General features: G+C 37.1%; 1 protein-coding gene across 1 annotated transcript in view; it reads left to right on the top strand.

Annotated features, from left to right (window-relative positions):
• Positions 1 to 1,527: 1,527 nt before the first annotated feature.
• The window catches only part of CEP97 (centrosomal protein 97), a 30,341-nt gene continuing 18,579 nt past the window's right edge, over positions 1,528 to 13,289 (top strand). The window contains exons 1-6 of the mRNA XM_044669197.1: positions 1,528 to 1,573; positions 8,114 to 8,256; positions 9,357 to 9,515; positions 10,522 to 10,623; positions 11,768 to 11,881; positions 12,455 to 12,621. Of these exons, the coding sequence (XP_044525132.1) occupies positions 1,528 to 1,573; positions 8,114 to 8,256; positions 9,357 to 9,515; positions 10,522 to 10,623; positions 11,768 to 11,881; positions 12,455 to 12,621 (731 nt within the window). The remainder of the gene's footprint in view (positions 1,574 to 8,113; positions 8,257 to 9,356; positions 9,516 to 10,521; positions 10,624 to 11,767; positions 11,882 to 12,454; positions 12,622 to 13,289) is intronic.

Genomic DNA, 13,289 nt, shown 5'->3' with positions numbered 1-13,289 from the left:
TTCCTTCCTTCCTCTCTCTCTCTCTCTCTCTCTCTCTCTCTCTCTCTCTCTCTCTCTCTCTCTCTCTCTCTCTTTCTTTCTTACCTTCTGTCTTAGAATAAATTCTGTGTACTGGTTCTAAGGCAGTGGTAAGGGCTAGGCAAGGGGGATTGTGACTTGCCCAGGGTCACATAGTTAGGCTGAGGCCTAATTTGAACCTAGGACCTCTCTAGGCTAGGCTCTCAATCCACTGAGCCACCCAGCTGCCCCCCCCAACACATAATTTTTTGCAAAAATAAGTGACCATAAATTCTAGCTATATATATGCCTGTGGATGAGCTCCCACATATAAAGTGGGTAGGCTGTCCACATAGGTTACAGGCAACTATAAGAATTGGTCTAGATATTGGCTCAAGGGGAGGCATAGTGTATATCTCTAAGATCTTCCTCCATCTACTTTTCTCTGCCAGAGACTTTGATTTCTTCAAAGAGCTGAAGTGGGTCAGAGGCTGGCCATTTTCTTCTCCTCAGATAAAGGATGTTAGGCTAGAGTTATGTCTATCTACCTTCCACAAAAATTATTATTATCCAAGGGGAAATAATTTTTAAGGTTCAAGCTGAGCTCCTGATCACTATCCCTTAATGGAGGAGTGCTCAAGACTCTCTTCCCTCTCTCCAAAGTTTGACTCCCATTCCCAATAAAAGCCGGTTCCACAATCAATACACATGACAAATAGCATATAAATCCACCCATTCAAGCAGACAGCGAATAGAAACCAGAGCACATAAATAAGATTGTATACTGGACAATACACAGAGTTGAAGACCTCTTCCACTGGGAGGGAGAAATCTCAGCTCAAACAAGGGAAAGTCCCAGATCTCGTCCAATGGGAAATCCTCCAAAGTCTCTGATAAGCTGAGGATAAAGACATGATGAAAGTTTTAACTCCTCTACATGTAAACTTCATTCCAGAAACTTTCTCTTCTTCCAGGGACCTGAAGAAAGTTTGGAACTTCAGTATTTCTCTAAGCTGGAAGCCAGATCATGACTCTTTTCTCCGCCAGGCTCTCACCAACCACATACAGCGTAATCAATTTCCACCAGCGAGGAGAATCCCCACTTAATTGGGCTTTGAGGCAGGATTTTCTTGAACTTGTTAAACTTCACCTGTGCGTTTAAACACATTAGTTTTTAAAGAGGGTATGATAATTACACAGTTTGTTTAGGGGATGGGGATGGGGGAAAGTAACAGATAGAGGAAACAATTTGCAAATTAAACTACTTGTATATGCTTTTTCTGCTTCTAAAGTCACTCCCAGTCGTAAAACTCGAAGTCTAGTATTACTTTAATTTATTAAACCCTCTACCAATCAGAACGTCATAAGCCCTTCCTTCCCATTAGTCATGAGGATTGGGGATGGGAAGGTAGGGTGTTGAGGGATAGGCGCCGTGCATGTTGGGAATAGTAGTTTTGCGCTCTTCCAACTAGACTACATACCCCACAGGGCTTCGGGAAGTCGGTTGCCTGGTGTTAGCAAGCGGGAAGTATGGCGACGGCGGCGCGGAGCGACGGGGCTTTACCACCCGGAGAAGGTAAAAGGACCATGCTCCTTTAGTTTAGAGATGCTTAAGCAAACCTCGCTTCCAGTAATCGCCTCTCCACAGAAGGCTCGGGGCGGTTCCCCATTTTAGCGTTGTGTTTCGGTTTGTCTCTTCTCTAGCTTTCAGTTAGGCTTGGCGGCGGGGGCGGCGGGACGTGTTGCCCTCTGGGAGTTGTAGTCTTCCCGTGCCCTGGAACTCCCTCAATTACAAGGTGAGAGCCGGAGGGACTGGACTACACCTCCCAGGGGAATGTGTCCAGCCCCGCTCTCTGGTCCCGATGCTTTTTCGGTTTGTTTAGGATTGGAGAAGAGACCTCTCCTGCCTGCGACTTGGGTTGTACTGAATTTGGGGAAAAGCCAGATTCTTAGGAGCATTCTTCCTGCCCCATGTCTCTTGTTCATCATCTTCCTATAGAAGGGGATTAATGACTTTGATGAAGTGTGGGTCGAGGGGTGCGGTGGGGTGAGATGGGATGCAGTGGGAACATCTCTTCCCTAGGTGCAAGAGGTTGGGGTTTGGCCTTGCCTGTCCGCTTGTAGATTGGGCATCTTCTTAACCAGAACATCCCTACCTTTGCCCAGTCAGTTTACAGGGCCGACCACCTTTGTTTTGGCTGAGATTGCAGGGGTTAAGACTGTATACCCAGCTCTTCCTGCTTGGATCAGGGCAATGGGAGAGGTACCAATATCAAGGTTTTTTCTACAGAGAGCTTCTGAGTCCTTGGATCCCAGATCCACCGCTTATTCCACAGCATAATGCAGGCTCTTGTGATGAGAGAGCATCTTACATACTTACACCCCTAGCCCCAATTAATCCCAACTGAGAGGTGGCCATGACCAAAGACCATCACATTGTGACTAGCAGATATGATAAGGTCTCATTAAAGACCTACTTCTTCCCCATCTCCTGCTGCCCCCCAAAACAACAAAAACTGCCTTTGAGGCCCATCAGCCTGGCACCTCCCTGTGCTTATTCCCCCTCCCCCCCATTGATTTTTCATGTCCTCACAGATCCCAGTGTTAGAATAGACTATAAACCTCACGTGTCTTCTTTGGCGGTGGAATAATGAGTTCTCTCATAATTGTCTAATTTATTTGTGATTCTGACAAACATACTGTGTTTGTTTGTGCCAATACCCATGTGGAGAGAACAAATCTTCATTTTTTCCACCCCCTTACCTCAAAATTAAGACACTCTTTAGGGGACTTGTCCCCTTTAGAATGCATTAATGGCAGACATCGGCATAACTTCTGGAATAGACCTCTAGAAAGCTATAATTTGAATGAATTTGAAACTGTGGTTTTAGCCTTTTCCAACTCAAGTCAGTTGCTTATGTCTAGAAAAACAGCCATGCAAATTTTAGAAAAAAACTTGGTCAAAGCCATTTCATTTTATCATTTGATCCCTATTCTAGAGTTGTCCAAAAATATGTTCACATACTTCTAACTCCCATCACTCTTGCTTAAATATCCTTAGAAAAGTAATAGAAGGCAGAATAAGCACCTTCCTTTAAACCTGAATATTTCCAAGAGGTTGAAGAGTGGAAGAATGTCACACAGGAGGAAAAGGACAGCTGTATATTTGAAGTTGAAAATCAACAAATTTGAGCCTCTTTTTGAAGAGGGGGAAACAATGCCTGGAGTGAAAAGTGACTGTTTTCTTAGTATAAAGTAGAGCCACAAAAGTGATTCGGAGAGGAATTATCTAGTAAAATTCAGAGGAAAAAGAGAAAAGTAGTGGTAGTAAGTGCTCTAGAGTATTGTTAGCTATTTTTCCACTAGATAACAGCAATCTGATAATAAGAAGTCTTGTGTCTTCTTGGGGAATGTATCCAAAACATACAAGGAACCTTCCAAATTTTATCAAAATGGGTGACCATTGTGTAGTCAGAGTGATTTATGTGGGTACAAATGGCACTATGAGAAGGACTCTAGAAATAGTGTTAAAAGTTACAAAACCATGGGTTAAATGGGGGCACATGTTTTCCTCACTGTTGCCCTTGATGGGCAAGCATTGTATGCAGAAAAGAAAAATTGATTTGGAAAGTTAACAGCTAGCTAAAAAGGTGCTTTCTGAGAATGGGATTTGACCTTTTGGATCATTGCTTAAGATGAAGGGATGACTGATTACTGGCCAGGGATGGAATGGACCAAACAAAGGCTGGTAACAATTTCTTAGGTGGCTTGCAAATCTATTCCAAAGGACTTTAAATGAAAAATGATGGGGGAGGTAGAAAACTATCCATGTCTATATCAGAGAGAAGCTACAGTGGAGGAAAACCAAAAGCACTTGAGATGCCCAGAAGTTCAGAGTAGACAAAAATCCAAGAAAAGAGTCAGAAGTAAAATCCATAGCTTCAGATGTCTATTTGAAAAGCCAGGGGTGTGTTGGAGGTAGGTAGAACTGGCTCTCAAGCCAGTTTTTAAATTCGCAGTGTGAACACTTAGATGTAAATCAGGTCTTGGTTTATAGTCTTATTGATTTTTAGACTCAAGTACATGATGAAGAAAATGTTAATTATTCAGGTTAAATAGAGAAGCTTTATGGGGTACATTTTCTTTTCCAGAGATCTAGTTGTTAAGTATTTACCAGAATACTTCTGGGAAATGCTCAGTTTAGGCAGCGAGCAAGAGGAAATAGAAGCCATACTGCTGGGAGGTAAATTTGGTACTTGTTGTGGATAGGAAAATGGAATTGTTTTTTTAATTAAGTCTATTTATTTATTTATTTATTTGTTTGTTTGTTTGTTTGTTTGTTTGTTTATTTAATTTTGAATATTTTCCCATGGTTACATAATTCATGTTCCTTCCCTCCCCTCCTCCCACCCTCATCCCATAGCCAACGAGCTAGTCCACTGGGTTTTACATGTGTCAAGACCTATTTCCATATTTGCACTAGGGTAATTGTTTAGAATCTATATCACCTATCAAAACCCTATCAAACCATATGATCAAGCAGTTGTTTTTCTTCTGTTTCTACTCTCACAGTTCTTTCTCTGGATGTGGATAGCGTTCTTTCTCTGCAGTTCCTCAGAATTGTCCTGGATTATTGCATTGCCCCTAGTAGAGAAGTCCATTATATTCAATTGTGCCACAGTGTATCAGTCTCTGTTCTCCTGGTTCTGCTCTTTCACTCTGCATCAATTCTGGAGGTCATTCCAGTTCACATGGAATTCCTCCAGTTCATTATTCCTTTGAGCACAATAGTATTCTATCATCAACAGATACCAAAATTTGTTCAGCCATTCCCCAACTGATGGGCATCCCCTCATTTTCCAATTTTTTGTCACCACAAAGAGCGCGCCTATAAATATTTTTGTGCAAGTCTTTTTCCTTATTATCTCTTTGGGGTATAAACCCATCAGTGGTATGGCTGGATCAAAGGGCAGGCAGTCTTTTAAAGCCCTTTGGGCATGGGAAGCTAGAGTTTTAAAAAGTTAAAAGATTTTCTGAAAATCTTAGAGGCAGCTTATTTTTGTTTCCCAATTTTGAGCAAAATATTTTACTTCCCCAGGCCTCAGTGTTCTTATCTATAAAATGAAGAGGTTGGAAATCCCTTCTTTTGGTAGAGTGGCAGATGCCTACATCTTCAGAATTCTACAGATGACTTCAGATGCCATCACTATTTGTTGTTTTCACTGTTATTTGTTGTTATAAGGGAGATTTCAGTTGATGGAGGAATTGGTATTTTGGGGAAATGACTGGTGAAAAGTTAAAGGCAACAATAAAAATTTGAAAAGATGAGATTGCCAGACCAGGTGATCACTAAGCTGCCTTTGATTCTTAATTATCTTTGACTTTATAATCAATATTATTCTCTTATCTCTTACTTAGACAGCTGAGGCAATAAGAGGAAGATTGTATCACCTGCTCATTTCCATGGCTGTTCAGAGCCATTCCTGATCATTTTATTATGACATTTTAAAGGTGGCTTAGCTCACAATTCTTGTCTTATTAAATAGGTTATATGCAACTGATTCAGCCATTTTAAGAATCAAAAAGGCCCAGATACCCAACTGATTAGGACTCAAACATGGCTGGGGAATTGTGTTGCTATAGAGAGAATGAGTTTGGAAAAGACCTAAGTGCTTAGAGTTTACAGTAGTTCTTACTACCAATAAAAAATAAATTTCCCAGAAAAACATCAACCCTTAGATTTCTCCCAGTAAATAAGTTAGATTGATATTGGAAATACTTTTAAAGTTCTATAAAGTAAATTAGATTTGTAAGGAAGAACTTCCCTATACATAAGTATCTACTTTCAAATTTATTTTATTGAACAATACTTCACTTTTGCCTCCATTTAACCTTGTGATTATTTAAAAGTTATTTCAAAGCCACAAGATATGTAAAGTTTCAGTAATATGTAGTTGGTTGCTAAAATACTGCATTTTAGAAGTTTGGCAAAAAGATATCCATGCCAGATAGTAATGTACTAATTCCCCAAGGAATATTGAGTAACTTAAAGAAAATATTGTTCTTTAAATTCTTAGAATGAGAATTGCTAGACAACTTAAAGGTCATTTGCATAATCCTTTTCTGAAGAATGAATCACTTCTGTAAGCACATTTATTCCTTTTATTTTTTTAATACTTAAAACATACAAAACAAGCATTTCTATATACAAAATAGAACAGAAAAAGGATTATGCATTAAACGGAAAACCTCTCATTATACTTTGTTTTTCCTTATAAGTACAGCATGTGTTAGATTCAAGGTAGAACTTTCACATCTATCCTATTTGTGTTTCCTTTGGCTTTCTGTGCATTTAAAAAAAATATTCAATGACTTTTTTTTTTTGATAGCCTTATGTATAAGCTTCCTTCTCCCTCCTATTATGTCCTTCCCCATTGAAAAAAGGGGAAAACCCCCTTATAATAAATAGATACACTAGTGCAAAACAGGTCCTCAGAATGAGCATATCTGAAAATGCACATTTCATTTTATATCTTGAGTTCATCCACCTTTTTGTCAAGGGGTACAAATTAGGCTTAATTATTGGTCTTTTGGAATCATGCATTTTCATCAAAGTTCATAAGTCTTTCAAAGTTGTGCTTCTTTTACTTGTGCTCACTTAAGTCAGTATCAATTCATACTAGTTATTTCAGTTTGTTTTAACCTCTTCCTTTCATCATTTCTTACAGTGCAATAACATATATATGTATAATATATTTAAATCCTTATTTTCTGTTATAGTTAGCTCTAAGACAGAAAAGCATGGGATAGGTAATGGAGGTTAAGGGACTTGTCCAGGGTCACATTGAACACAGTTCTCTCTACTGCAGGTCTGGCATTCTATCATACTGTGCCACTTAGTTGCCCCCCACTTCCCTAATATCTCATTACATTTATTTAGCGTTTTTTTTTTTTTTTGCCATTCTCTGGTTGATAGGCCCCCCCCCCCAACCCCAGCTCTTTTTTTTTTTTTTTTTAAATTTACAAAAAGGACTACTGAAAATATTTTTGTACATATGGGTACTTTTCCTCCTTTTTTAATCTCTTTGCCCAGAGTAGTATCACTGGGTCAAAGAGTATACACAGTTTAGTGACTTCTTAGGTAGAATCCTGATTTGCTTTTCATAAGGGCTGAACTAATTCATAGCTCTGCAGTGAGTGTGTTTTCCCATAGCTTCTCCTCCAATTGTCATTTTATGTTTTTTGCCATTTTTGCATATCTGCTGAATGTGAAGTGGAACCTCAAGTTGTTTTAATATGTTTAAGTTTGTATGTTTAAGTGCTTTGGAGCATTTTTTTCATATGATTATTGGCTGATTTCCTTTCTTCCATTTGAGAACTATCATTTCATATCCTTTGATCATTTATTGATGAATGGCTCTAAAGGCCATTCATTCTATGGTTTGAAAGTATGGTTAATTGTTAGAAAGAGTGAAAAAAATGAATACCCTTTCTTGGGTCTGGAGTCTGTGACCATGTCTGGAGATAGCAGCTGGTTTCTCCATGATTCAGCAATTCATTAAGCTGAAGCTTGCCTACTTTATACTGTTGGTCCTAATTCTCTATCTCAGCTAAACAAGTCTAATTCCTCTTTCTACTTGACAACCCTTCAGATGTTTGAAGATTATTTTGCCCTTTAGCTTTCCCCTTTCTAAGCTAAATAGCCCCAGTTCTTTCAGCTGATCTGATATGGCATAAATTTGACTCCCTCAGGTTATCAGTGTTTGTCTTAAAACATGGTTCCCAAAGCTTCACACAGTATTTTGGTTGTGATTTGACTAATTCAGTTTACATTAGAGGAATTTCTTCCCTTGCTTTGAATGCTATATGTCTAATAATATAGCTTAAAGATTGTATTGGGCTGTGACTCATCACACTTGCCCAAGTTGCAGTTTTAGTCCTCTAAAATTCATATCTTTTCACATGAACTTAAAGGCAAGCCTTTACATTTATCCCCATGCAATTTCATCTTAAATTTGTAGTATTACTTTTGTTCTTTGTCTAGTTCAAAAATGAATTTCTCTATGCGAAATTATCATACTGTCTTTATTTTTTAACATTTTCCTCTCTTTTCAAGGTGCAGTGGTGGATTGGTCAGGTCAGGGCTTACAGAAATTAGGTCCAAATTTGGCCTGCGATGCTGATACACATACTTTGATTCTTGATAAAAACCAGATTATTAAACTGGAAAATCTTGAGAAATGCAGAAGACTAATACAGGTCAGTGTTTTGTGATATGATACTTGGAAAAATGATTGACTTGGGAACAGTTTCTGTATTTAATACAACATGGCCCTGGAAGACTGCAAACATTAAAAAAGCAAGACCAGCTTGTTTTTCTGATGAAAACACCTGTGCCAACTTACCCTAGGTTGGAAAAAAAATTATTAAAATGACTAAAATTTCTTTTAAAGTGAAAACATTTATTTTAATATTGTATTCTTAAAGCACCCCACTCCCTCCATTCTCAGCAAAGGAATAAAAGTTTGCTTTTTTTTTTTTTTTTATGAACACTTTCTTGGCCTATGTAACAAATTTTTCCCTTTTGTTCTACATCTTGTTTAAAGATTCACCACTTGGGGGGCAGCTGGGTAGCTCAGTGGATTGAGAGCCAGGCCTAGAGACAGGAGGTCCTAGGTTAAAATCTGGCCTAAGATACTTCCCAGCTTGTGACCCTGGGCAAGTCATTTAACCCCCATTGCCTACCCTTACCACTCTTCTGCCTTGGAGCCAATACACAGTATTGGCTCTAAGACAGAAGGTAAGGGTTTAAAACAAATTAAAAAAAAAAAAAGATTCACCACTTCCATTTTGTTTTGATTGGAAATTAAAAACAAGTATACTATATCATATTTGTTGTTATTTAGTCTTTTTCAGGCAAGGGCAGCTGGGTGGCACAGTAGATACAATGCAGGACCTGAAGTCAAGAAGATTCATCCTGAGTTCAAGTCTGGCTTTATAGTTACTAATGTTAGATATGACTGAAAACAACTTTTATTGTTGTCACTGAGACAAAAAGGATTAAGTGATTTGCTCAAAGTCATATAGCTAGTAAGTGGGACTGGGTTTGAACTCAGGTCTCCCTGATTCTAGGTCAGGCATTTTATCTACTGCGTCACTTAGCTGTCCATATTAATGTTTAGAAAATTGAAAAGCTCTTGAAAACATATAAGCAGAAAGAACTATTTAGTTTATTTAAATATAAGATTTGAATTGTGATTAACTATTGAAAAGAGTTTTCCTTCCTTTATTTTAAAGTCAGTCTGAAATTTGTATATATCATTGCTGAGAATAATTTATTTTTCCTGGTCATGGCACAGTTGTCAGTTGCCAATAATCGGCTGGTTCGGATGATGGGTGTGGCCAAGCTGACTCAGCTCCGAGTGCTGAACCTGCCTCATAATAGTATTGGCTATGTGGAGGGGCTGAAGGAGCTACTATACTTGGAATGGCTGAATTTGGCAGGAAATAATCTGAAGGTAAACGGTTTTTCTTCTTTCCCTTAAAAAAATACTTAAGGACTAGAAAAGTAAGAACCTTTGAAAAAATTATTATTTTAAATGTCATTTGAATACAAATAAAAAAGCTACCTTTTCTTTTCTTTAATGTGCATGTAATGTCCCAAGCACTGAAATATGTAGGTACTTAATCCCAATGAAAATACTTAAAATGATGATACACTAAAATCAAACCTATCAGAAGCAAGATTTATCTAACTAAAAATAAATATCTCAGAGGAAAGATTTGTCAACATTAAAATCAGACCTCTCAGGATTTATCAGATGAATTAGTTTCAAGAAGAGATGACTTGAGTTCACACAACAAAGAGTAGAGTAAGCCCTAGAGGGGGAGGCCATTTCATTCATCTAGGATTTAATTTTCTCATCTGCAAAATGAGAAGGTTGATATTAGACTCCTAGTTCTAACATTTTCTGAAAACCCTATTAAAGATGCCATAGTATGAAGCCCATTGTACTTTCTCTCACTTTTTCTCTCTTCCTTCTCTGTTTTAACTGGATTTGTGATTTCTGCTCAGGGTGTGAAATTTTCTTTATCCATGTGGATCAGCTTCTTTGCAAATTACAGACTTGACATATTTTTTAAAAATTTATTCCAAATGTAACAAATACCAAATAAAGTTATCATTTCTCTATACTGCCTCTCATAGTATTAGGAAAATGGAGTGCCAAAAAAGTTAAGGATATTTCCCAGGGTCACTATAGCAGAATGTTATTAGTATTTAAACCCAGGACTTCCTGCCTCCAAGGCCAGCTCTAGCCCCTACAATTGCATGATGGTCTCCCAGATCTCTTAAACTTCTCCCCAGAGGTCCTTGACCCCTCTTTTGTCAAGTTCTATCTCCTGCTTCAGGTAATAAGGGGAGAAATCAGGAGAGGAAACTTCTGGTAGTTGTAAACTAAAGAAGTGCTTTGTTTTATGGAGCTTATGCATGAATTAATAGGTTTCATATTTTTCTCATCTTAGGCTATAGACCAGATCAGTAACTGCACAGCTCTACAACACCTTGATTTATCAGACAATAACATATCCCAAATAGGTGATATTTCTAAACTCACATCTCTTAAGGTAAGTGTACCTTCTGACCTCCTGGCTTTTTAAAGATTTAAAGACACGATATTGAGAATTAATGATTTGACCAGTATATAATCATACTTCTTTGAGAGAAGAATTAGACTATGTTAAAATTAGGATTTCCATGATTCCTTGAAAAATTGCTTCTTTCCTCCCCTTCCTATGTGTCTTTTTACCTCTCTGCATCACCTCCTGATTACTGGAATTGTAGCTGAAACTAATGTCTAGGACTGATGCTATAGGATAAAAAATTGGCCATCCTCAATTAAAGTTAATCTTTATCTTTTGAATGAATATAATGGCATTTCCTTCTTTCTAGCCAATAAAGTTTATTGACGTTTAGAACACAATGTGAAACCCTTGATTTGGCTGAATTTCAAGAGCAGTGATTCTCAAATCTAGATTTGTGACACTTCCAGCTATCTATAATTCAGTGTTGTGAAATTCATTAAAAAAAACCCAAAATTTAAAGATAAGATAAACACATGTCTTATAAGACTTTTATGGAGTAGAAAGTAATGGGAAATCAAACAACAGTTAGAAATCACTGCTTTTTAGAAACTATTTGTAAGGTAGCTCTTTTCATCTTTGTGCCTCATTTACATCATTAGTAGCTAGTGTAGTCATTCAACCTTGGAGCCAGTAACATTATTAGAATCTAATTTTGGTTGACTTGCGATCAACCCATCATCTCATCTGTAGGAATTATTTTCTGCTTCATTCACAAATTCTATTAGTCAAGTACATTGATTTAAAGAAAAAATGAACAAAAATTGCAAGTAATGTATTTAAAGAGAAATTTTACTTTACATATAGTTTCTCTAATACATTTGTTTTTATGTTTTGATTTGAAATAAAGGATCAGCTATATTTAGCTGATATATATAACTGAGATATAAGTTTTGTGACCAAGGCAAATTATTGAACTTCCTCGGCCTCAGGTTTCTCATCTGTAAACTGATGGACTTGGACTAGATATCTAAAGGTTTTTTAAGATCTAATATTTTGTAATTTTGTGCTTTGTACAGCATAACTAAATCTATTTCTGTATTAATTTGCACAATATTGCAACATTGCCAAAGTATATTTTCTTTTGCACTATTTTAATTGATATCTATTATTTGGTCTTACCTTAAAGACTCTCCTGCTACATGGAAATATCATCACCTCTCTTAGAATGGCTCCTGCTTGTCTACCTCGAAACCTTGCTATCCTTTCCCTGGCAGAGAATGAAATACGAGACTTAAATGAGGTACATATTTGATAACCATTTATATGAATGAGAGAACTTTTGAAAAAGATACAGTAAGAGGATGAGGGTGGGATCATAAGTTAGTTTCTTATTTTTAGCACTTTGTAGAAATTTAAAATCATTTTTACTTCTTTTATGTGATTTCATTCTTCCTTTACTCCCCTCCCATTCTCTCCTTCATCCTAATATATCAATATAGGATTGGACTTAATTTAATGTGTTAAGCCTGTGGTAATCCTTCTGCTACCATCTGGGTAAAAGAAGTTTGACACCATGAGTATACCTTTCCCTCAATTACCATAGATGCTTTTTACAAATATTCTGGTTTCTTTGTGTTGGGGAAGCTGATAGATGATACCTTTCTAAGGGATAATCCAAGTCCAAGTACAGCAGGGACAGATGGCTATATTGTTGCTGATTTTTTTCAAGTTAGTAGATAGTGCAGAGGGTGGCCCATTTTCAGAACAACAGAGAATTGTCTCCTCCAGTTTTGTTAAGATGTGAATCATCAGAAATCCAGTGCTTTGACACTAAGTAGTTCTTTGGTTTAAACAAAAATCTCCTTTGTTCCAGATTTCTTTCTTGGCATCCCTTTCTGAGTTGGAACAATTATCCATCATGAACAATCCCTGTGTGATGGCCACACCTTCCATTCCAGGCTTTGACTATCGACCATACATTGTTAGCTGGTGCTTAAATCTCAAAGTCCTAGATGGATATGTGATTTCTCAAAAGGAAAGGTGAATATGACCCCTTTAACTTCATACCATAGAAAATCAGTAAAAAGACTTTTGTACTTAGCTAACTAGGAATGGGATAAATTGTACAATTCTTAAAATATATACTCCAAAAAGAAAGAACAACATTCAGTCACTTAGGTACTAACTGTGATTCTCTGTGAATGGTATTTTTCCTGTACTTTTGATAACTAAGCCATGCTGGAATGTGTCCTAGCAAATTCTGTACCATAGAGTGTCTGGTTGTTAGAAAACATTTAACATTAACAGGCTCTGGGCATAGTTGTAAATCCAAGACATGGAATGTAGCTGTTATTATTTCTTACATTTTTTTTGTTTTTGAAGAAATTAGAATTCATTGCTGTCTCTTTTTTGTGTCTCGGCACAACATACTCTGTGAATATGAATGAGCAGAATATTTTGTGAGGATATATAGCTGACTTTAGTTTTAACCTATTGTTTAAATATAGATTTTTCTTTTTGAGCATTAAGGAGCATTAAGGGTAGACTTTTATGGTTAAGCAAAAAAAAAAAAATGAGAAGAGTGAAAATTCTCTATTAAATCAATATTTTGGAACCACAGAAAAAAATGTTCCTTAGGCTGTTTCTTTGGCAGTACGGTGATATCTCTGCAGAATCATGATGATTATATAGCATATGATAAAAGTGAA

Source organism: Gracilinanus agilis, chromosome 3 (assembly GCF_016433145.1).
Source record: "Gracilinanus agilis isolate LMUSP501 chromosome 3, AgileGrace, whole genome shotgun sequence".
NCBI lineage: Eukaryota > Metazoa > Chordata > Mammalia > Didelphimorphia > Didelphidae > Gracilinanus > Gracilinanus agilis.
This window is presented reverse-complemented; position numbering and strand designations above follow the sequence as displayed.